General features: G+C 40.8%; 2 protein-coding genes across 9 annotated transcripts; one reads left to right on the forward strand and one right to left on the reverse strand.

The window, feature by feature from the left end:
* Positions 1-9,732: 9,732 nt before the first annotated feature.
* Positions 9,733-10,449, reverse strand: LOC141590224 (uncharacterized). Its single transcript, XM_074410833.1, has one exon. The coding sequence runs from the start codon at positions 10,447-10,449 to the stop codon at positions 9,733-9,735; it is 717 nt and encodes a 238-aa protein (XP_074266934.1).
* An 829-nt stretch (positions 10,450-11,278) lies between these two features.
* On the forward strand, positions 11,279-16,804 carry LOC141614542 (putative F-box protein At2g36090). Of its 8 annotated transcripts, none has more exons than XR_012529344.1 (5): positions 11,280-11,633; positions 12,159-12,319; positions 12,399-12,431; positions 12,591-13,208; positions 16,083-16,804. XR_012529344.1 is itself a non-coding variant. In XM_074433291.1 (3 exons), exon 1 carries the CDS (start codon positions 14,243-14,245, stop codon positions 15,311-15,313), a length of 1,071 nt encoding a protein of 356 aa, XP_074289392.1. In that variant the 5' UTR covers positions 13,222-14,242; the 3' UTR covers positions 15,314-15,943; positions 16,083-16,159; positions 16,231-16,804. The 8 variants fall into 8 exon arrangements, 2 of the variants coding, with proteins under 2 accessions (XP_074289392.1, XP_074289388.1); XR_012529346.1 differs by having other exon boundaries at positions 11,281-11,633; positions 12,159-12,240; positions 12,375-12,431; XR_012529347.1 differs by having other exon boundaries at positions 11,281-11,633; positions 12,159-12,220; positions 12,375-12,431.
* The last annotated feature ends 7,005 nt before the right edge of the window (positions 16,805-23,809 follow it).

Raw genomic sequence — 23,809 nt, forward strand, 5'->3', positions numbered from 1 at the left:
CCACGCCATTCACTCATGCTAATTAATCTATTTTTTCCCTTTTTTTCATTGATTTATTTTAAATTCATTTTCTTTATCTTTCTCCCCCTCTCTTAATGAATCCATCTTGTACATTGAAAATCATTATCATTTATCAAAATATTTTGCCCGAAAAATATCCGATCAAGTCAAAATATGAAAAACTGTTATTATGTAGTCTAAGTATTTTCATATTTGATTAAATTCTCTCATTCGTTAAAATACTTGTGATGATTTTGTTGTGATGTTAAATGTTTGATCGACTCATCAATTAGGTAAGTACATGCATGTGGTCGATTAAATTTATAAGATCTGTTGACTTTAATATATAGTTTTAATGTATTTTTGAGTTTTAAGGTGTTTTAATAATGGATTAATTATCGCTAGTCTTTTTTTTTTTGTAAAACATGCATTTTAATTTGGATGAAGGTTTATTAAATTTTAGTTAAATTTTAATGTTTTTCAGTAATGATTATAACATCAATAGTGCAGGTTAATTTTTCATTCTTTATGAGTTTTGAATTTTCAGACCGATGTAAGACATCAAATCATGAAATTATCACTTGTAATTTATTTACAACTTAAAGCGAATAATTGTTTAATGTTGACATATGTCATTTTAGATCATTATAATTGTAATATGACGTTAATTTGTGATTTTAAATTTTAGTTATTTTAATTTAATTCTTATTATATGACGTTAATTTATATATTTGTATATTTAAATTTTATTATCACAACTTATGTAATTTCTTATTGAATTATGCTTATGCATCAAATCATGTAGTTTTGGCAAATCTAATTAAATGATACACTGATCGTGGCCCCTGATTTTTAGCAAATGCAAAGGAACTTTGACTTGCTGACTTTCAACCACAGAGCGACACCTCAGCTCTGTGGTTGTTCTTTTAATAAATAGGATTAGTTGGTGAAATGAAAGAAGTAACCTACTACACCAGATGTCAAACCCAATGTGAAATTAACAAAATTACAAAGTAATTGATATAAGAATTAAAGTTATAGATCAATAACGAATTAAAAAATGTTAATACGGAAAAATAACAGTAAACTATTTACCTCTTTGATAGTTTGATTCCGTAATAGTATAGAGTATGTAAGGTTTACGGTTACGGAAGAGATTAATTAGTCAATCCGTATGTACATTTGATGTGCTTTCTATACACAATCCGTATGTACATTTGATGTGCTTTCTATACACAAATGTATTTTATTCCTGTGCATAAATGCACGGGTTACACACTAGTTTGAAATAATGTAATTGCCGTAAATTGTGCTTTTTCATTCCGTTGGTAATTTCTCAAATTGCAAGGTGGAAAATGATTCGAACATGGAATCGGCGACCCTGAAACGGATTGAAAAGCAAAAAAACATAAAAGTTGCTGTAGCCAGGATTCGAACCTGGAATCATAGACAAAGTTGATTTTCCAATGTACTACTACAGCTTCGGTGATTAATAAGGGAAACAAAATATATATAACCTCAACTTTGGCTGGACCTAAAAATAGCACCCCAGAATCGACCAAAATTGGTGACGTTGAATTGAAATTAAATTGATGTAAGTCAAAATATTTAATTATTTTAAAAATAAAATCATACCTAATAAAGACGATTCGACACGTAAGCTAAAGCCGTAACCATCTGATTCTTTACATACACTTCAAACATAATCCAACATACTTCCATTCCAGTAAAACCTGTGTAGGTCTTATCCTACATTGATCCTGAATTCGAGACATGCGCTAGGATGGATGGCATCAACAATAATATAATCCAATCATACACATTCTTCAAGGTTTCCGAGGAACCAAATGAAGCCGATGTCTCGAGACGAAGTTGATCTCTCGTTCCAGTGCATTGTATCGTACATTCAAACATTTGGTAGACTAATTATTGTCTCATCCCACCCTCACCAATACCATAGTGAAGCCTTACTTGAAATCCTCGGCTTGTCTAGATTAGCGACATTTATGGGCGGAGATGATCACCTGTACTCGAGAGCAGTAGTGACATACAGTAAGATTCGAAGGACGTCATTGCCATCAGTTGAAAGTGGTGTGTTTCTTTCAGATTTCATACTACAGTTTAAACTTTAACATCGTTAGGAACTTCTTATCTCCTCGTCAAAATGCCTATGAAGGCCGAATTAAGTGATATCTCTGCGACATACAGAGTAAAATTTATTCTTACGGTTTCATAATTGAGCTATCTACATGTCAAAAATTCAAGGCCAAATTTCTCATACAAGGCCACACAACTTTGTATTTGAAAACTCAAATTAGGACGGGTAAATGTAAAACCTTTGCCCGCGGTAAATTTTTCCAGTGTGACCAATTTAACATGCTTTGTTATCGTCATGAAAAGAACAACGAAAAAAAAATTGCTGTAGCCAGGATTCGAACCCGGAATCGTTGAACTGCTTGAAAGCTGATTTACCATTGTGCTACTACAGCTTTGGTGAACAATTAGGAAAACATATTTATATTAGAATACCACAATAAATCGCAACCAAAATCGACCAAAATCTATACGATTAAATTTACCCTTACTATCTGCGCGACACAAAATTTATTCTTACGAGTTCATAATTGACCTATGTACATATCAAAATTTATTCTTACGAGTTAATAATTGACGTGTCTCATGTCCAAATTTCAGAGAGATAGACAAACAAAGCAGTGATTTCTCGGAGACAAGAACGATCCAAACTCCATTAGTCCATTACGAGGGTCTTTTTTCATACCGAGTAGAGTCGCCCTTAAGTTTAATGTTCTTGCGGATTAATGCTACAAGCCTGCAATTACCATTCTTGTCACGATGTCACGACGTCGTCTCCTCCCAACTTACCGTGATTTGGTAATTATTTACTAATTACTAATAATTAATAACAGTAATGTAGAAACTTGCTTTCACTTTGCCTATATTCTGTGAACTTCACTGCTTGATCACGATAGCATTTTTGTTGTAGAAGCACCTTTTCTTGAGAAACGAGAATTTTAAGTTCATATTGGAGGAAGCCTGCAATTACCCTTACTTGAAATCCTCGGCTTTAATAGACTAAAGACGTTTATGGGCTGTCTTACCATGAGGCTTTTCTCATCTGGCCCCTAAGTCCGGAAATGATCACCTATACGACTATACTCGAGATTATGAACGCAGGTAGTAGTGACTGTAAGATTGGAGGAACAACACTATCGCCATTTGCAACGGTGTGTAAAGTATACGGATTGGAACTGGCAAGAATAAAATAAAAGATAATTTTGTTTTTAGAAAAGACAAAATAAATATTCGTGTAGCCAGGGTTCGAACCTGGAATCCCTTTTCTTAGCTGAAATTGATTTACCAATGTGCTACTACAGCTTTTGATTTAAAAATAGGGAAACAAAGCATGTTAAATTGGTCACACTGGAAAACCGCACCCCCCAGATTGGACAATGAGAGAAAATTAAAATTGTAGGTTTATTTGTGAATAGTGTGCAAAAACTAATATGGAAGTATAGTAGAGTTGAATAGAGGAAGTACGTATTTAAATTGAAATTAAATTGTTATGAAACAACGTACGGTTACGAATCCCAAATATTAATCTATAAACAAAATTGTACGTACCATGATTTTGAGATGATTTGACCCGTAAGTCATAATCATCTGATTTTAAACAATTTAAACCATACTCAATAAAAATACATATTACTTATAAAATTATTCGAACTAACCAGTTTATCTTGTCTTCAAAATTTTAAATAGACATAATAGTGATTTTTGTACATCCACACGTAAACTAATTGATAAGAGGTTGATCTAGTTTAAGCCTATCAAATTCGAGTTCCAGGAAAGTATTGAAGGCAATTTTGTCAACACTCATATAAGTAATCCAACTCGAATCCAGACTAAACCCCTGTTTTTTTTTTGGTTAATTTCAGCTCATTTTAATTCAGCTCAGCTCTATTCAGTTCAACTCATCTCCTCACAAATTAACTCTTACTTCAGCTCCATTCAATTCAGCTCAACTTCCTTCCGTTGAAAAAAATAGGGCATAAAGTAACATATTTATTCGGATAATTCACGCGGTACCCCTAAAGTTGGTCATTTTGCACAAAATACCCAAATTTTTGATCCGGAAAACGTAATGAGGCCATAACTCGTGTTTACGAACTCAGAAAGTAAAGATTTTTTTTTTTCAAATCGATCATCTTTCTGAGTACTACGATTTGAAAAAAAAGTTTGACGAGTTTGGAACTCGTGGCCAGGAGATATGCTCACTCAAAGTTTGTTCGGTCGAAAAAACTTTGACACACAATAACTCCTAGTAGCGGAATCCAAATGCACCATTTTTTTTTCAAATTGTAGTTCTCGAAAAGATAAGCGATTTGGAAAAAAAATTCGTCACTTTTGGAACACGTAAACACGAGTTATGACCTCTTTAAGATTTACGGATAAAAAATTTGGGTATTTCGTGCAAAATGGCAAACTTTAAGGGTACCGCGTGAATTATCCGATTAATTAATGTCATCCTTAATACTTACATGGCAAACGGGTGAATCAGGTCGTGTTCGGATCTGTCATATTCTCGGGCAAGTTCGGGTTGGGTTGGGTTGTTTCGGTACATTGGTTGGTACATTGGGTCAAGCGGGCGGGTTATTTCAAGCCCGAGTCATTTTCAAGTCAAAGATTAAGAAAGAAAAAAGTACATTTACTATTATTATTTATTTTTAGTTTAATTTTAATGTAAATAAGATTCGGTGTGTTTTTAAATTTGTCATTTCAAGTTTTTGTTGTTCAATTAGAATTTTTGTAGATTATTTTCGAATTGGGTGCTTTCTGTTTGGGTCAGTTTTTTTTTTTTTTTGAAATAAACCCACACGGGTTTAAGTAGATATATTATCAGAATCAGCACGAACTACATCAGAAATGTCCAACGGAAAAGACGCCAACCATCTACGAGAACCTAAAGTCCATGGCCTCAGATGAGCTAGCTCATGAGCGACCTTATTAAAAGTTCTACGCGACCACTTCAACGAGACAAAGTCAAAAGAACTACATATAGCATAAATGTCAATATAAATCAAAAAAATACTACTGCGTCCCTTCCGTTTCAGCTGTAGATCATGGATAACATTCGAGCAATCACCTTCCAAAATAACCTTTCGATTATTCCTCCTTCGAGCCTCCTTGAGTCCATACAAGATATCAGCTGCTTCCGCTTCTTCTGGTTCCATCGCCACCGAACCATGTTCCACACTACACCACTCAACCTCCCCCCTATCGTTTCGACATACAGCACCTAACCCTATCCCCACACCCTCCACAACAGCTGCATCTACATTCACCTTCACCACTCCGTCATCCGGCTTTCTCCACCTGCCAACATCAGCCGCCACTCCCCGGACCCCCACCGCCACCTCCAAGCTCCCCTTCCCCTCCATTTCGTCTACCAAATCCCCAACCCGTTTTACCACTAATTCCGCCCTCCAATCTCCATCTTCAAAAATTGCTTTATTCCTCCTCTCCCAAATAGCCCAACACCCAGTCATGAAAACCACCTGCTCCCGTATCGTCAGGTCCGTCAAAGCTACCTCCACCCAGTCCCTAGCCCTAGCAAAACCTAACCAAGACGGCACCTCCACCTCCAGTCCCTCCCAAACGCCTCCAGCCCATCCACACCCGCGAATCACATGTAAACAAGATTCCAAACAATCCCCACATCGAACACACTCGCCCTCAATCGAACCCATCCTCGCTGAGATATTGCCTCTAGTAGCAATGGCCTCATTACACAGCTGCCACATGAACACTTTAATCCTCGGTAAAACAGGTGCTTTCCAAATCTTATTCCATAGCCAGCTATCAGATAGAAAACTCGAAGGTCCCTCCACATCCCCATCTTGCTTAACCAAAAGTCTATAAGCCGACCGAACAGTATATACTCCATCTCTTTCCCCACTCCAAAACCACTCATCCCGAACCAGCTGATCACCAATACGCATTCTGAGTATCCTCTCACTCTCAAACGGGAGAAACAAAGATTCGACCAACTCATTATTCCACCCCCTTCCCCCTTCCTCCATAAGATCCGCCACACGTAGCCCCGGATCAGCCTCCCCCCTAGGCGAAATTACCATCCCCGAACTAGTTCCCCCTACCCACGGGTCCCGCCACACCGACGTGGAGAGCCCATCTCCCACCCTGCGCCGTAACCCCATCGACAGCACAGACCGTGCTTCCCAAATACTCCTCCAAGAATAACTCGGATTGGTTCCCAAACCTGCCTCCAGAAAAAAAGTAGAAGGAAAATATTTACCTTTTAACAGCCTTGTCATCAAACTATTCTCATCAGTAAGTAGCCTCCATGCCTGCTTACCCAGCAATGCACTATTAAACTTGACAAAGTCTCGAAACCCAAGCCCCCCACGGCATTTAGGTAAACAAAGCTTCCGCCAGGCGATCCAAGGTATCTTCCTCCTCCCATTCTCTGTACCCCACCAAAACCTCGAAACAAGGGACCTTAACTCGTCACAGAAATTAGACGGAATTCGAAAAACACTCATCGCATAAGTTGGTATAGCTTGGGCCACCGCCTTTATAAGCACCTCCTTACCCGCTTTACTGAGTAACGAACCCTTCCATCCCTGCAACTTCTTACTCAACTTGTCACGAATCAAATCCGTTAGTCCCTTTTTAGACCTCCCCAATACAGTCGGCAAACCCAAATATTTCTCCTGACACACTACCTGCCTCACTCCAAACACACTCCCAATCTGCTGCTTCCTCGCCGAACTGGTTCCACGGCTAAAAGAAACCGTGGTCTTCGGCAGACTCACTAATTGCCCCGAGGCCTGCTGATAGCGATCAAGGATACGCTTAACCTCCCTAGCCTCACTCTCCCTAGCCTTCACAAAAATTATACTATCATCAGCAAAGAATAAATGCGAAACACTCGGGGCCTGCGGAGCGATCCTAATACCATGAATCGAACCCAGCTCTGCTGCGCTTCTCAACATACCAGACAACACTTCCGCACATAATAGAAATAGATAAGGCGATAACGGGTCCCCTTGTCGTAACCCCCTACTCGGTAAAAAGGACTCAGACCGTCGACCATTAACAAGCACAGAATATCGCACCGACCGAACACACCTCATAACCGTACTAATCCACTGCTCATGAAATCCCATTCGACATAAAACAGCCTCTAAAAAATCCCACTCAACCCGATCATAAGCCTTCGCCATATCAAGTTTCAACGCCAAATGTCCCCCGCTACTCCTAGTATTCTTCATATGATGAAACAACTCAAAAGCAACCAGAATATTATCACTAATCAGCCTACCAGGTGTAAAAGCTCCCTGATTCTCTGACACAACATCACTCAAAAACCTCTTCACTCTATTAGCTAGCACCTTCGAAACCAATTTATAAATCACATTGCACAAGCTAATTGGCCTAAAATCAGCCATCTTGTCAGGCGCCTTCTTCTTCGGTATTAAAACAATATTAGTATCATTCAGACCGGTTGGAATAGGGGCCCCATTAAGAATGTTCAGCACTAACCTTATCACCGCAGGTCCAACAATATGCCAGTATGTCTGATAGAAAAGGTCGTTCATGCCGTCTGGTCCCGACGCCTTCAACGGATGCATCTGATTCAACGCTATAGCCACCTCGTCACCCGTATAATCTTCTGCCAACCCCTCATTCATCTCACCCGTGACTCGACCCTCCACAACCGCCAAGATATCATCAAAACCCGCCGGTGACCCCGAACCGAAAAGCTCACCAAAGTAAGCTACAGCACATCGTGAAACAGCCTCAGTACCCTCAAAAACATTCCCCAAATCATCACTAACCTTAGAGATAAAATTCTTCTTCCTCCTCTCGCTAGCAGCCCTATGGAAAAACTTGGAATTCCTATCCCCATCACGTAGCCAAATAGCCCGAGAACGCTGTCGCCAAAACCTCTCCTCCTGACGGAAGAGAGCCGCGATCTCCATCACCACCCGCTTCCTCTCCTGAACACGCCCTAAGCTCCGAACACCTTCATTTAGCACCTTCAAACGCTCCCTCTTCTTAACAAGGCTCTTCATGATCTTCCCTATACTAACCCCCTTCCACTCCACCAATTCCCGAGCACACCAATCAATACATTCCGTAAAATCATCACCCCCTCTGCTCCACCCCCGTTTAACAGCCTCCTCACACCCCTCCTCTCCTACCCATATATGCTCAAACCTAAACATCCTATCACCCCGGCCCTCTCGCCCCACCCGCCGATCCCCCACAACCTTAATCGGACAGTGATCCGACCATTCCCTGTTAAGATGAATCACTCGAGCATAAGGAAAAAGGTCAAACCACTCCTCGTTAGCCATAGCCCTATCAATACGAGATTGTCTGTTATCCTCTCCGACCTGTCCATTATCAAAAGTAAAAGCATAGCCTTCCATAGGAAGATCCCGAATCCCCACCTCATCCACCGCATCACGAAAGTTATTCATCTGCCACTGCGCCCTCGAAGCCCCTATCATCTCAGTAGAGTACAAAATCTCGTTGAAATCACCCACACACATCCAAGGACCATTTCCCTCCCCAGCCAACATTCGCAACAGCTGCCATGATAAATGCCTATCTTGAACAGTCGGCCACCCATAAAATCCTGTAACCCGCCACTTTAAGCCATTCCATTCAACATCGAAGTCCATAAAATGGACCGCAGCCGCCCTCATAACACACGAGACCTCCTCTTTCCACAAAAACGCAAGCCCACCTGAGCGACCCACACTATCTACAGCTACACCCGTATATCCATCCACCTTACTAATTAACCTACTCATCTCACGACTACTCAACTTCGTTTCACAGAGAAATATCATAGCCGGGGCCTCCCGTCGGATAAGGTTCCGAAGACCGCCATCGCATCGGGGTTGTTGCCCCAGCGAGTTAAGGCTTAAACAATTCATTGGGCCCGGCGGGGTTGATTGCTATCAACCTCCGCCTCAGATATCAACACATCCCTGTGTATCGCAACCCTCTTATTACCCACAGCATCCTCATTTTCCACCTCACACCTATTTCTTTTATTAAAATCATTAGTCAACTCCTCTTTTCCAACCCCGGCAACACTCCCACACCCTTCAGCAAAATCACGATCCAGCCGCACCCACCTCCTAGCTCCACATTTGTTCTTCTCACCACCCCCTACTCCACCCATCCCCACCAGCGAATCACTCCCAGCCGCATCTCCCCACCCCATAGACGTCAAACTTAATTCCTCAGTCATCATCCTACTCCGCTTATCTCCTTCTATCCCCTCAACCGAAACACGAGCAACCCCATCAGTCAAACCCTTATTCATCGTCTTTAGCCCCGCACTCGCCATCAACTCACTCTCCCTACCCTCCTCAGACCCCCTTGCTCCTCCTTCCACCACCATAATACTCTGAAAAGGCTGCTGCACCCCTCCCCCGCCATTAAACGATCCTCACCATAACCTTCCTCCTCATCATGCTCCAAAACGCTGCTCAGTCCCACCGTCTCCTTCCCCTGTACAGCTTTCGATTTGCAAGACAATGCAAAGCGACGCAACTTCTCTACCAAAGCAATCTCATCTTTCAAATACTCCTCCTCGAAATCCGGCCTCAAGTCTCTAGCCGTTTTCCGTCCATCAACCATCCCCATTCTACCTCCCTTCCGAGGAGAAGCTCACAATCCCTCCCCATACTGCAAATCGTCCTCATCATAAGGACCTCTTTCGCAATCCTTAACCCCATGACCCAACACCCCACAACCATAACAAAACAGCAGCAACTGTTCATACTTCACAACAAACGTATCGACTCTTCCACTCGGCATTCGAATTTCAACAGCGGGCTTCAGAGCCTTTCTAATATCGTGCAAAATTCGAATTCGAACCATCCTTTCCAATTCAGGAGCATCAACCTCATCCTTTGCAACAAACCTACCCAACTGCGCGCCAAGTTTGCTCAGATTCGCCAAATTCGTGCGCCCCTTAATAGGAAGATCATAGATGCACGCCCACATAGGTAATTGGAACAATGGAGTATCCGAAATTCTCCCTTCATCACAAGGTTCATTGAAACACCAAACAAACTTGTCAAAGTGCCAAGGTTGACCCTCCATAACCTTAACCTTATCACGCAAATCCTCGAACTTGAACATAAACAGCTTCTCCCGAGCATCCACCACGCTACCCACAACTTTACCTCTTGGATTCCACAACCTGAGCATCGTATCGATAGCAGCACGCCCATTAACCACCTTCGATGCCCAAATCTTGCCTACCAAGATAAGTTCTGTCTTCACCGTCTGATCCTCAACACCCCCAACCTCCCATTCGAAAGCCATACTCCCCCTACTACTGCCTTCGTCCACCACTTCTTTTCCCTTCCTACTTCCCATAATTCTAACAAAGGCCACAAACCCTAACAAGAGCCGAACCCTAACAATCAACAACACCAAACTACCAAAACAGCCAAACCCTAACCAGAAAAAGAAACAGAAGCAAAACAAAGGAAAACCAACCTACGAACACCACCGTAGAGGAATACCTTGAGCGGGTAGGAAGAATCAAAGATAAACTATGACGAAGACTCACACAGGGAAACCCTAAAGAGAAGCCCTAAAGAGTAGGGGTGAGCAAAACCGTGTACCCGATACGGTTTTCAAAACCGTATCGGGTATACGATTTTTAAAATCGCAAAAATCACTATACGGATTCGATACGGTTTAACAGGAATATACGGTTTTCGGGTACCCGGAAAAACCGTGTATACGGAATTCGTATATACGGATACGGTTTGGTGACAAATGCTCAATTAAACATTGTAATTATTCAAGAGCTAATAATTACCTCTAATATGACCACCTCTTAGAAAGGGCTGATTTTTGTTTATTGAGATAAGTTAGTAAAAAAAGTCATAAAAAACATTATAAGAGTGAAGTTGAAAGGGGAACATTGCATTTTTTTTTTATTTTTTTTATACAAAAACTTCAAACCGTGTCAGAAACCGTATATACGGTTTCGTTTTTGCCCGACCCGGATACTGTACGGTTTTTATAAAACCGTATCGTATATACGGATTTTCGTATCGTATATACGGAAATCCGTATAACTCAAACCGTTTACCGTATCGTATCCGTATTATAAAATCGTATCGTATATTTTTGCTCACCCCTACTAGAGAGACGTTTTTTGTTTGGGTCAGTTTTGGGTCAATGAAGCTCGGGTTATGTTCGAGTCGGTCGAGCCAATTCGGGTCAATTGAAATCTCGGGTCAGTCTTATCGAGTCGGGTTCTCACCCATCAAATTCCTTCATCTTCGCCTGCGCAACACACGAAGAAACAAGGAAAGATAACCAACAATGGCGTCAAGGAGCCCAGAAGACATTCTCAGAGACAAGAACATAACTGATCCAAACTCCATTACTACACTACCCAATAACCGATAAACCTCTTCTAATATCTTTTTCTTATGTGCTTTCATTAACCCAATAACCCAATACTGATCCAAACTCCATTACTACACTTTCCCAAAATTTAAACATAACTTGATCTTTCCTTCAATAATATTTCTTCTCTTCAGGTTTTTCCTCTTTCTTTTTTTTTATTCAATTTGATTTATTGTATAGTGTTTTGTTCAAATTTTGGGAAAGATCTGATTTTTATTGTGAGCGTGAAGGGGGTCTAAAACAATTCATATATCCGGTTAGTAATTAGCATTTGTTGATTAAAAACGGAAAATGGCTCACTAAATTGGCGGCGTTTCTTCTTTTCATTGTGAAGTGTCATTCGATATCTCTAATTACTCTCTACATCCCGATCATTTGTTTACCTTTTATTAAAATACCCCTCGGCGGTAAACAAATGAATGAGACGGAGGGTATATTTTTATATTGGGGTCCGACCTCCTCTTATCTTTTAATTTGCGGGAGCTATTGAAGTACTCGGGTAATGTTAGTTGATGTTGTAAGGATTGGAGGTAGACATTGAACCCCTCACTAATCTTAATGTAATTTCTCTAATTAGCTTCGTAATTGTGTTATCTTACTTGTGAATTGCTGTTATTTTTCGGAAAGGTTGGATTTTGATTGGTTTTGAATTGAATTAGGTGTGCAATGCTGGGAAAAATCAAATCAGATCAATGGACGAGGTTAATAATTTGGTTAAATTGTGAGCCTTGATATTAAATGGTGAATTTTCGGATTATCGGATAGTTTTGGGTTTGTGGATTCAGCTAATGCCGTCGATGTAATGGGTACATCAGTACATGTTGGTGAAGTTTGTTATGAGTTTTTATGTTTGTTCTGACTTCTTTGACCTGCAGATAATGAGATTTCCTCGATTTCAGGGATTGATCAGCTTTCGGAGTTAAACACTCTTGGTACGTGTTTCTCTTGTTTCGCAGTTATCTTATATTCATGGTTACTACTTACTAATCTGAAAAACGTGATGAGAAGGCAAAACTACTTTAGATGATTGTAAGTTTATTATGCAGTGATGTTGGTTAATCTGTGGTAAACTGGTAATGCATTGAATGCAGATCAACAAACTAGCTCCTAGTTTGCAAATACTTGATTCGAAAAGATTAGAAACGCTGAACAATGCTCAAAAGAATAAGAAGGTAGAGCATGTGCATTGCGCGGAATGATGTTGAACCCCTAAAGAAAAAGAAGGATATTGATCCCAGATTAATGGAGAACACTAAAGCCGACAATCTACCAAAAGATAAAATAGACTTTAAAAAAGCAGAAGTATTCGAAAGATACATGTAGCACTCGAAGGTGTCAAGAAAGAAGTGCAGTGCTAGTGCAAGAAACTGATAGAACTAAAACAGGGAAGGCGACAGAGAAACGCAGAGAAAGCTAGGATAGATGTTATTCACGATTAGGAAAGATCATTTATGGAACTCTTAGCTTACATTACCCCAGAGAACATGAATGCTGATGACGGAAAAAGAAAAAACCGCTCTGTAGAGAACATGATTTGACAGGTGCCGCGGTAACTTTCCCGACAAAGAATAAGAAAGCTAAGGGAGCTGGAATTTCTGCCTTTGATTTTATCGTTCCAGTTCCAGATGTTGGGTTGGGAGGCCTGTCAGCATGGGATGTGTGAACAAATATAATCTTCCAGTTCCGACTGCAAAATTGCTGAGTTTAAGGTAATTCCTTTTTCGTTGTTTTTATTATGTATTGATTGTTTCAATTTTCAAATGACGATCCTACTACCCGACCCCGATTTATCAGAGCGCTTGTTGTTTGTAATCTTTGGTAACACTTGGCTCTTGGATATTTAGTCAACATTTTGCGCCTTCATTTCTCCGACCTCTCTTTACGTGAATATGTGGTTTGTGGTTTAGTGGTGTACACTGTACACAAGCAATTGTGATTTGTGAATACGATTTGTGATATTATATTATATTCCAATATGAACATCTTATTCTGATGTGACGATATATTATGTCTTTAAAGATTGTAGACATGACAATTATTTTACAATGATTGATGAATATCTTATAATACTCCGTAAAAAGGTATCCATGAGATTATAACTCTTGTTAAAAACATTTTTAACACTTTTCCAGTTCTCCCAATCATTGATCCGTCCCACAACTAGACCTGGTCATTGCCTGAACCAACGTCTGAACCTGGACCCTGTTAATTCGGACTATTTGAATTGGTTCGTGGTCCGTCTGAATTGAACATACCCACCCAACTTGGCTTGAGCCACCCCACTAAGTTAGGCTGCTTTGTAGCCGTGTAGTTCTGATTTCGCGGCTCTTTCTACTCAGGCTGGTTCAAAGCCATGTTTGATACATGCTATAGGTTATTAAAAGTAGGTTTGGTTTAGATCAATGTGGGTTTGGAACGGGTTAGCTTACTGGTTTTTATGCGTGGAGTATATTGTAGTAACTAGACGGGTCCTATGGCTCCTACGAGTCCAACCCAATTCCCGGTTTATAGTTTCTGTTTCTTGTCCGTAAACACGTGAACAAGTTTTGGTTAGTATAAAATAGTACAAATTGCATTATCAAATTATTATATCATTATCTTGCTCTATAATGACTTATGAGTCACTTTGCATGTATATAAAATCAATGTTATTGCATCATCAAATTATGTATCATTGTCTTGTTAACACAAGCATAAAACATTTCAAGGGAAATTCCCTTAAACAACAAGCTAACACTTGCTTATGGCTTCTACAACCACCCTACTTTCCAATACCGATCATGGTGAAACAAGCGTGATCTCGGCTGTCCATCGTGACATCATAGAACGTAATGTCCTTACTCGGCTTGACGGGTTGTCGCTAGCTGCCTTAAGCTGCACCTCTTCGTATTTCTACATGCTCTCGTCTGAGGATTCACTGTGGAGGAAGATTTGTACCTCGGTGTGGCCCTCTGTGAACCATCCACATGTTCACCGGCTTATCTCAGCCGTCCCTAATGGTCACCGTAGATTCTTCTCCGACTCTTTCCCGCTTTTGACACCTCTTGAACAAGTAAGAAATCGTAACTGTCCGACACTCCCTTCAGAGATTATCTCAGCTGTTGATATTTGGTATCAAGACAAGCTGATTTTCTCTACGGTATTAGAATCAAAAACAAAGTCTGGTGGGTTCTTACGTTCTCCATTTCGGGTTAACCTACTTGACCCAAAAAAAATCCACCCAGTTACCCAAGTCAAAAACGGCCGGGATGGCGACACTTGGTTAACCATAAGTGAGTTAGAAGAGAACTTGATATTGAGTTGGATCATATTTGACCCGGTCACCCAAAAGAGTGCGAATTTCTCAAGCATAAGCCCGGTATCATCAGAAAAAAAACACTGGAACCCGGGCGAATATGAGATCGAGTATGCAACCATATTGGGTAGTGAACAAGTTGAGTACGTGGAGTGTAAGACGGTGATCACGTGTAGGGGATTGGACCATGGCGAGTTGCAAGTAAAGGAGGCGTGCTTACGAGTAAAAAATATGGATGAGAATTACTTGAATGGGAAGGAGAGTTTACGATGTTTGGTGAATGCTATCGAGTTTGGGAAGAGGAAAACAAGGAGAAGCGGAAAAGAAGGGAAGAATATGCATGAAGAGTATTTGAAAATGAAAAGATTGAGATGGGATAAAAGGATTAAAAGGGCGAGAGTGTTAGGGATTGCCTGTAGTGGTGGTGTTGCTCTTTTTGGTGTAGGTACTGTTGGTGTAGGTATTGTTGGTGTTGTTTATACGGTAGTCTACTCGTTTTGTACATATTTTGCCAAATGAACCCAACTTTCATGTACTCCCTCCGTCCCAATTATTTGTTTACCTTTTATTATTATTTGTGAAGAGTATTTTAATCAAAGGTAGACAAATGATTGGGGATCCGCTACCGATTGGGAGAGGATTTGTACAAACATTGCAAATAGTGACAATTTGACTTCCGCTCTTAAGCTGTGGACAGTAGTACAGGAAAAGTGTTATAGTCGACATCAAATCCTAGTATCTCCTCCTCTAACGGCCCTGTTATGGTGGCTAATGGAATTGTTTTCGCGGGTTCAACCAATTGAAAAACTGGACCAGTTTATGTCATGGATGCTAAAGAGGAAATATTTTATGGTCATTTGAGACAGGAGCAACTGTATTTGGTGGTGTCTCTGTTAGTGATGGGTGCATTTATCTTGGACATGGTTATAAAGTTGGAGTTGGATCTTTCAATCCAACTTTTACGACTTTACGAGTGGAAAAACTCTATTTGCATTTTGTACATATTAACTACTGTTGTTTCATCCAAAGTTGAGTGGCCAACTTTATGAATTGCACTACTTGGTGTGCGCCTTGTCGTCAAGCATATGCAGGCAACTAAGCGAAAATGCTACGCGTACACCAACTCCACTACTTGGTGTGCTCCTTACTGTATGAGTTTCTGTTCCTAATTCTGTAGTTTTCAATTTCTGAGAAACTGTTTTCCTTACTGCTTGAGTTTCTGTTGTTAATTGTTCAGAGAAATTAATGCAAAGTTGAGTGGCCAACTTTATGAATGTGATTGTAACAGGCGGCGGTTTATTTCAACAAAATACAGTGCTTTTGCTTTGAGGAGCAACGGTTTCTTCCTGGGGAGCAGGTCGTCACGTAAGTAGTACTTCATCATTTTACATTGGATCCTGAATTTGAGTCTGACCCTATGATGGACTGCATCACAGCATAATCCTATCAATCTATCATATACATTCTTCAAGGTTTCCGAGGAACCAAATCAAGCTGCTGTCTCTAAACAAAGTTGATCTCTAGTTCAGTGTATCCCAGTATACATTAAAACATTTGGTAGACTAATTATTGTCCCATCCCGCCCTCACCATAGCGAAGCATTGCTTGAAGACACGTTTATAGGCGGTCTTACGGTCTTACCCACGAGTCGTATCTCATCTGGCCCCCAGTCTGGAGATGATCACCTGTACTCTAGATTATGCAGGCAGCAGTAGTGACTGTAAGATCCGAAGGATGCCATCGCCATTTGCAGGGGTGTCTTTCATGTTTCATACTACAGTTTAAACTTCAACACTGTGGCGAACCGCGTCTACAGCTTGCAGTAGATCCCTGGAGATTTAACATCAGTTATCATGAATTTAGATAGGAATAAATAATGAATACAAGGTTTGGAACTACTTTTTGTTCAGAATGTGCTGAAATGTGTGCAAAGCATTTGAAATGTATTAGTTGCCTTAAATTGTGCTTTGTCCTTCTATTGGTAAGTAATGTTTCAAATTGCCCGTGAAAGGTCGAGTTGTCTTTAAGTTACCCTTCATATCTGCGCGGCACAAAATTTATTCTTACTAGTTCATAATTGACCTATCTACATGTCAAAAGTTAGCATTTTGAATTTCGATCAGGTCAAAATTTCTCATACTATGCAAATTAGGAGCCCAATTTAAGACGGGTTCCATTGCAAAACTAGATACATAAAGTCATAGACAAGCATATAAAAACTGCTGTAGCCAGGATTCAAACCTGGAATCATAGACAAAGTTGATTTTCCAATGTGCTACTACAGCTTTGGTGATTAATTATGGAAACCAAAACATTATAACCTAAAATTGGGCTGGCTCTAAAACTGCGGCTTGCAGTAGATCCCCTAATCTTTGAGAATTCAACATCGGTTATCATGAATTTAAACAGGAATAAATAATGAAGAATATGAGGTTTGTGCTGAAATATGTGCAAGGCATTTGGAAACGTAGTAGTACTGTAGTAGCCTTAAATTGAGTCTGTGTCATTCTGCTCGTCATTCTGTTGGTAATGTCTAAAAATGCATGTGAACGAATCCTCGAAGATGTTTCAAAATATGGCTAAGTGTGTAGATTGCATCCATCCCGGTCCATCGGGGTCTCAACCCCGATTGGGTCGGAGCACCATACGAGAGCATAAAATTTCACTAAGAGAGTAAATTTTATTTAATAAAATAAGTAAGTAAAATGATGATTAATTAATAAGCTCAACTTTTGGTTCTAAATGAACAAAATAAAGTAGTGTATTTGTATAATTATGAATAGCAAATTTGATTGCATGTACATAATCCGCCACAACAAGTTTACTTAACTATTAACTTAACCTCCTGTGGATGAAATAAGACATAATTTTAGAACATAAAATTTCACTAAGAGTAAATTAATAAAATAAGTATTAAATTAAAATGAGGAAAATGATGAAGAATTAATAAGCTTAACTTTTGGTTCTGAATTTGTATAATTATGAATAGCAAATTTGATTGCATCTATATAATCCGCCACAACAAGTTTACTTAACTATTAACTTAACTTCCTGTGGTAGTTTCGTCTGGAGCATTTCTAATCGTTGTTGCTTATGGTTGTCATCGAGTGGGGCGAAGTCAAGAATGATTTCTTCAAGCATACTAGCATTCTCAAGAACAAAGAATGCAAGCTCAAGGTCAACCAGCTCTCCCCTGTAGCCAACAATCTCTATTAGGGCCGGTGATTATAGCTTTGTATACCCGGCCCATATTATGTATAAATACGTTGATTGATTAATGAGAAGGTATCACACATGAATTACACAAAATACAATATCAACATGGTATCAGGTTCAGGAAAACCCTATTCTCTTCTCGCTTTCTCTGCCGTCTAAACCCTATTCTCTTAACCTATCCTGTTCTTTCTTCTCCTCCGATCAAACCATGACAGTCGGTGGGGATGATTCGAACACTCCAAAACAGAAAATTGATCCCTTATCCCCGTTCTCTCTTCACAATCAAGAAGGACCGGGTCAGTCTATTTCCCATATCAAACTCCGAAGCGACAATTATGAAGAATGGAGTCGTTCCATGCGTCGATCTTTGAAATCAAGGCGCAAGTTCGGATTTTGTGATGGGACAATTGCTAAACCTACGAATGAATTTTTGTTAGGGCAATGGGAGGTTGTCCACTGTACTGTGGTTCAATGGATTCTTAATTCCATTGACCCGTCTCTTCTCGACAGTGTCTCCGACACCGAAGATGCTCGGGTTTTATGGTTGGAATTGGCGGATCAGTACGCTGTTGTTGATGGTGCAAAAATTTTTAATCTCAAAACACAATTACATGAGTGTCGTCAAACCAAAGGTATGTCCGTTACTACATATTACGGAAATTTGAAATCTTTGTGGGATGCAATTGCTGCGCAGGAACCACCTTTCAAGTGCGACACAGTAGGGTGTACTTGCGGAGTGACTAAGGCCGCTCTTGCTAGACAAGATACGGAGCGGCTCCATCGCTTTCTCATGGGTCTCGATAAAACTCTGTATGGCCCTATTCGGAATCATCAACTCTCGCTTGACCCTCCTCCAACTCTTAACCGTGTCTATCATGCGGTTTTGCAAGAAGAACTCCTCCTCCTTGGTTCTACTGCTCCCGCTGAAGCAACGGAAGTTATGGCCTTCGCAGTTAAAGGGCCTACTGTCCAAGCTGCTTCCTCTGGTGCGCCTGATTGGCGTGCATTACGTGATGCTGAGCGACAAGAGAAAATGAAGCTGAAGTGCTCTTTTTGTACAGCACCGGGTCACGATGTGACTAACTGTTACATTAAAACACAAAAAATTCCGGAGTGGTGGGGCGATCGCCCTCGCACGGTTGACGAGGTGAAAGCTAGGAGAGAAAGATTTACCTCTCGTTCGTCTTCTGGTCGGGTTAATTTCCTCGGTGGTGGCTTGGGTTCGGGTTCATCATCATCTTCGGACCGTCTTAGTGGTATGTCTCCTCATTGGATTATTGACACGGGAGCCTCACATCACGTAACCGGAGATGAAACATGGTTAGCTGATCCCCATCCTATTCCACCATTTCCGGTTACCCTTCCAAATGGACAAAGTGTCTCGGCTATTTTAGCCGGAACGGTTCGCTTAAATGAATTTCTTGTTTTACGTGATGTTTTATATGTGCCTAGTCTCGCTTGTAATCTCTTGTCCGTTTCTCAATTGGTAGCTGCGACGGATTGTGTTATCAGTTTTACTAACACTTCTTGTCATATTCAGGACCGGTTTTTGAGGACGAGGATTGGAGTCGGGGAGCAGCGTGACGGACTGTATCTTCTTCGCGCGGTGGTAAAACCAACAATCCATCGGGTTAGCGTTGATTCTTTTGATTTGTGGCATCGAAGACTTGGCCACCCATCCAATAAAGTAGTTAAATTATTGCCTTGTGTTAGCAATTTACATTCTAATTCCGAAACAATTTGTGATGTTTGCCATGAAGCAAAACATAGTCGTAGCAGTTTTGATTCGAATACTAATAAGGCTTCTGCTATTTTTGAATTAATACACTGTGATTTATGGGGTCCATATCGAACTCCGTCTTCCTGTGGTGCAAAGTATTTTTTGACTATTGTGGATGATTATTCTAGAGCTGTTTGAGTTTATTTGCTAATCGATAAAACAGAAGTCACGGATATGTTCTTAACTTTCTTTGCTATGGTCAAAACCCAATTCTCAGTTGTGGTAAAACAGGTTCAATCGGATAATGGGACGGAACTTTTTTGCTATGGCTAATTTTTTTCGACAACATGGGGTTTTATTTCGTACTTCCTGTGTTGGTACCCCTCAGCAGAATGGGCGGGTTGAACGGAAACATCGGCATATTTTGAATGTTGCTAGAGCTTTGATGTTTCAGGCTTACTTACCCATTTCTTTTTGGGGTGAATGCATTTTAACTGCGGCCTATTTGATTAACCGTACTCCGTCTATCTTGTTGCACAATAAAACCCCTTATGAGCTCTTATTTGGTTCCGCTCCTATTTATACACATATTCGGACTTTTGGCTGTCTGTGCTTTGCTCATAATTTGCATACCAAAGGTGATAAATTCGCTAAGCGCAGTCGTAAGTGCTTATTTCTTGGGTACCCTCATAACAAAAAGGGTTGGAAAGTTCTTGATTTAGCGACATGGGAAATTTTTGTGAGCCGCGATGTGTATTTTTATGAGCATAGCTTCCCTTATTTTCCGGATAATAAGCAAATAAGCACCGAAACTGAGCTGATGGGCGCTGTTCCTTCTTCCTCGCCTGACGATGATACGGACCTCATGGCTACAGATTCGGGTATGGACTTTGCCACTTCTGATGGGCCTAATTCGGCCTCTGCTACTGGACCTGATTCGGCAGTTTCTGCTGGGCCGCAATCAGGGTCTGCTACGGGTGCTCCGACGGCTACTGAACCGACCTCAACTGCTGCTCCGGGCCCTGCTGATTCCTTGGGTTCGACTGATCAGTCCGGGACTGACATGGGGCGTGGTAAAAGGACCAAGATTCCTTCTTCTCGTCTCAAGGGCTTTGTTGTTGGTACCACCGCGGATACATCCTCTGACTCCGACGCTTCTCCCGACTCTCCTTGCTCCTCAGGTACTCCATATGCTCTAGCTAATTATCTCTCATGTCACAATTTTTCTTTGCGCCACCGTGCTTTTATTGCAGCCATCACTTCGGGTGTTGAACCACCCAATTTTCGCGCTGCTCTCGCTAGTCCGGATTGGTGTAAAGCCATGCAGGCTGAAATCGCTGCTTTGGAAAATAATGATACTTGGGAAATTTCTGATCTTCCGTCTGACAAAAAGGCTCTTGGTTGCCGTTGGGTTTACAAAATAAAATATAACTCTGACGGTAGCATTGAACGTTACAAGGCTCGACTGGTAATTTTTGGCAATCATCAGGTAGAAGGTATAAATTATGGTGAAACCTTTGCTCCTGTTGTTAAAATGGTTACGGTCCGCTCTCTTTTAGCAGTTGCAGCTATTAAAAAATGGGAACTCCATCAGATGGACGTCCACAATGCTTTCTTGCACGGTGATCTTGACGAAGAGGTATACATGAAGCTACCCCCGGGCTTCGGTCAAGGCCGTGAAGGTAAAGTGTGTCGTCTTAAGAAGTCTCTTTATGGACTTAAACAGGCCCCTCACTGTTGGTTCGCAAAATTAACCGCCGCCTTGCGCAAGTATGGTTTCATTCAGTCTTATTCCGATTACTCTCTTTTCAGCTACTCTTGTGATGACGTATGTGTTCATGTCTTGGTCTACGTTGATGACCTCGTTATTACGGGTAATAACTCCCTTGCTATTTCAAAGTTTAAATCTTATCTTGGGAAGTGCTTTCACATGAAGGATTTGGGTGTGTTAAAGTACTTTCTGGGTATTGAAGTCGCGCGCAGTTCGGAGGGTATTTTCTTAAGTCAACGGAAATACGCTCTTGATATTATTTCCGAAGCTGGCTTGTTAGGGGCTAAACCGGCTCTTACTCCTCTCGAGCAAAATCATGCTCTTGGCGCTGCAAATGGAGATTTTGTTGCTGATGTCGAGTCATATAGGCGACTTGTTGGGCGATTGCTTTATCTCGTTGTAACACGACCTGACATTTCCTACTCCGTTCAAGTTTTGTCGCGTTTTTTGAGTCAGCCTCGCAAAGAGCATTTGGATGCTGCTCTTCGGGTGGTCCGTTATCTAAAAGGCTGTCCGGGTCAAGGAATATTATTGAGAGCCGATAGCAAGCTTGAAGTGACGGGGTGGTGTGACTCGGATTACGGGGGGTGCTTGACCACTAGGCGTTCCGTGTCCGGCTGGATCATTTTTCTTGGTGACTCTCCCATTTCGTGGAAAACGAAACAACAGCACACTGTTTCGCTTTCCTCCGCTGAAGCCGAGTACCGTGCCATGGCTACTATTTTGTGCGAATTAAAGTGGCTACGTGGCTTGCTTACTAGTCTCGGGATTGGTTTCTCTCATCCCATTAAAGTCTACTCCGACAGTGACTCCGCGATACAGTTAGCTCAGAATCCGGTCTACCATGAACGGACAAAGCACATCGAAATCGATTGCCATTTTATTCGTGACGCTATCATTGACAAGACTATTACTCCAATTCATGTTTCGACCCACAACCAATTGGCTGATATTTTTACTAAGGCTTTAGCTTCTTCTCAGTTTTTGTTTCTCCTTCGCAAACTGGGCATTCTTGATTTACATGCTCCAGTTTGAGGGGGGGTATTAGGGCCAGTGATTATAGCTTTGTATACCCGGCCCATATTATGTATAAATACGTTGATTGATTAATGAGAAGGTATCACACATGAATTACACAAAATACAATATCAACAATCTCCAACGTTGTCAAGCATTTAATGGGAAATCCATAGCCAACCCATTTGTATAGTTTCCGATTGTATCTCTTTTCGGTGATAATAAACTCCTCCAACTACAAACATGCATGAACAAATTATTATTTTATTTTTTTGACAGCGGTAAAGAAAGTTTTACATTCTAGTGGTACGGTTCACTAAACCGTACCTATAAACTACAACATAAAACACTAGAGAACTAGTACGAACATAAGCTAAAACATGGTAAGAGTTGCATCGGTTAACATCGTGTTGATGGCGTATGACGTAAGTCTGAACACGCTCTTCAAAAACAATATCCACCACATTCTCAAAAGGATGAGCAGCGCTGGCCAAAGGAAAACACTCATGCTTGTTTGTCTTGATCGATGGAGCTTCGGAAAAATACCTGCAACAAGACCCAAAAAAGGGTCTCGGAGATTCATCTCCTTGGCTTTGAAAATCTTCCTCATAAAACCAACGAGCCTCCACAAACTCATTTTTACTCGTCTTAAACGAAACAACTTTAGAGAAATACCTGCAACAAGACCTAAAAGAGCATGAACAAATTATTAATATCAAACATTCATAACAATTTTAAACAAGACAAATGGGAAGCGATCGAGAGCAAGGAAAGAGGGTTCGTGCCTTTAATGTCAGCTTCTGCAGACTAGGGGTTGTCGCAATCACGAAAATACATCCAAGGAGGCTTAAGTACGCCTTTGCATTAAAAACTTGCAGTTGTAGATGTTCAAGTTGAGCTCAAGCCTTTTAACCTGTTTATCTAGAGCAAAACCCACCCACTTATCAACATAAGATTGCCAACTTGGTTCCAAATCAATTGTGATTCTAAGTTCGTCTATATTTGTCCCCAAATGCTTTTCAATAACACGATCAACCCTCCAAACAAAGCAAGCTTTCTTTTCAACAAGTGCGTCATAATTATCGCCATATGACTTCACATTGGCGGGAAACAAGACTAAATCTTGCAGCTTCCTTCATGGTAAACAAAGACATTAGTGACATCAAAATTTCTTCAGGTAACTCACTGAAAACATCATCATTCTCAAGGGAAGGCCACGATTTTGTCGCCATAACTTATTTACTCGTTGGAGCCTGGACACAACTGCACATACAACAGGTACCATGATAAT

The sequence above is a fragment of the Silene latifolia genome, chromosome 1 (assembly GCF_048544455.1).
Source record: "Silene latifolia isolate original U9 population chromosome 1, ASM4854445v1, whole genome shotgun sequence".
Lineage (NCBI taxonomy): Eukaryota > Viridiplantae > Streptophyta > Magnoliopsida > Caryophyllales > Caryophyllaceae > Silene > Silene latifolia.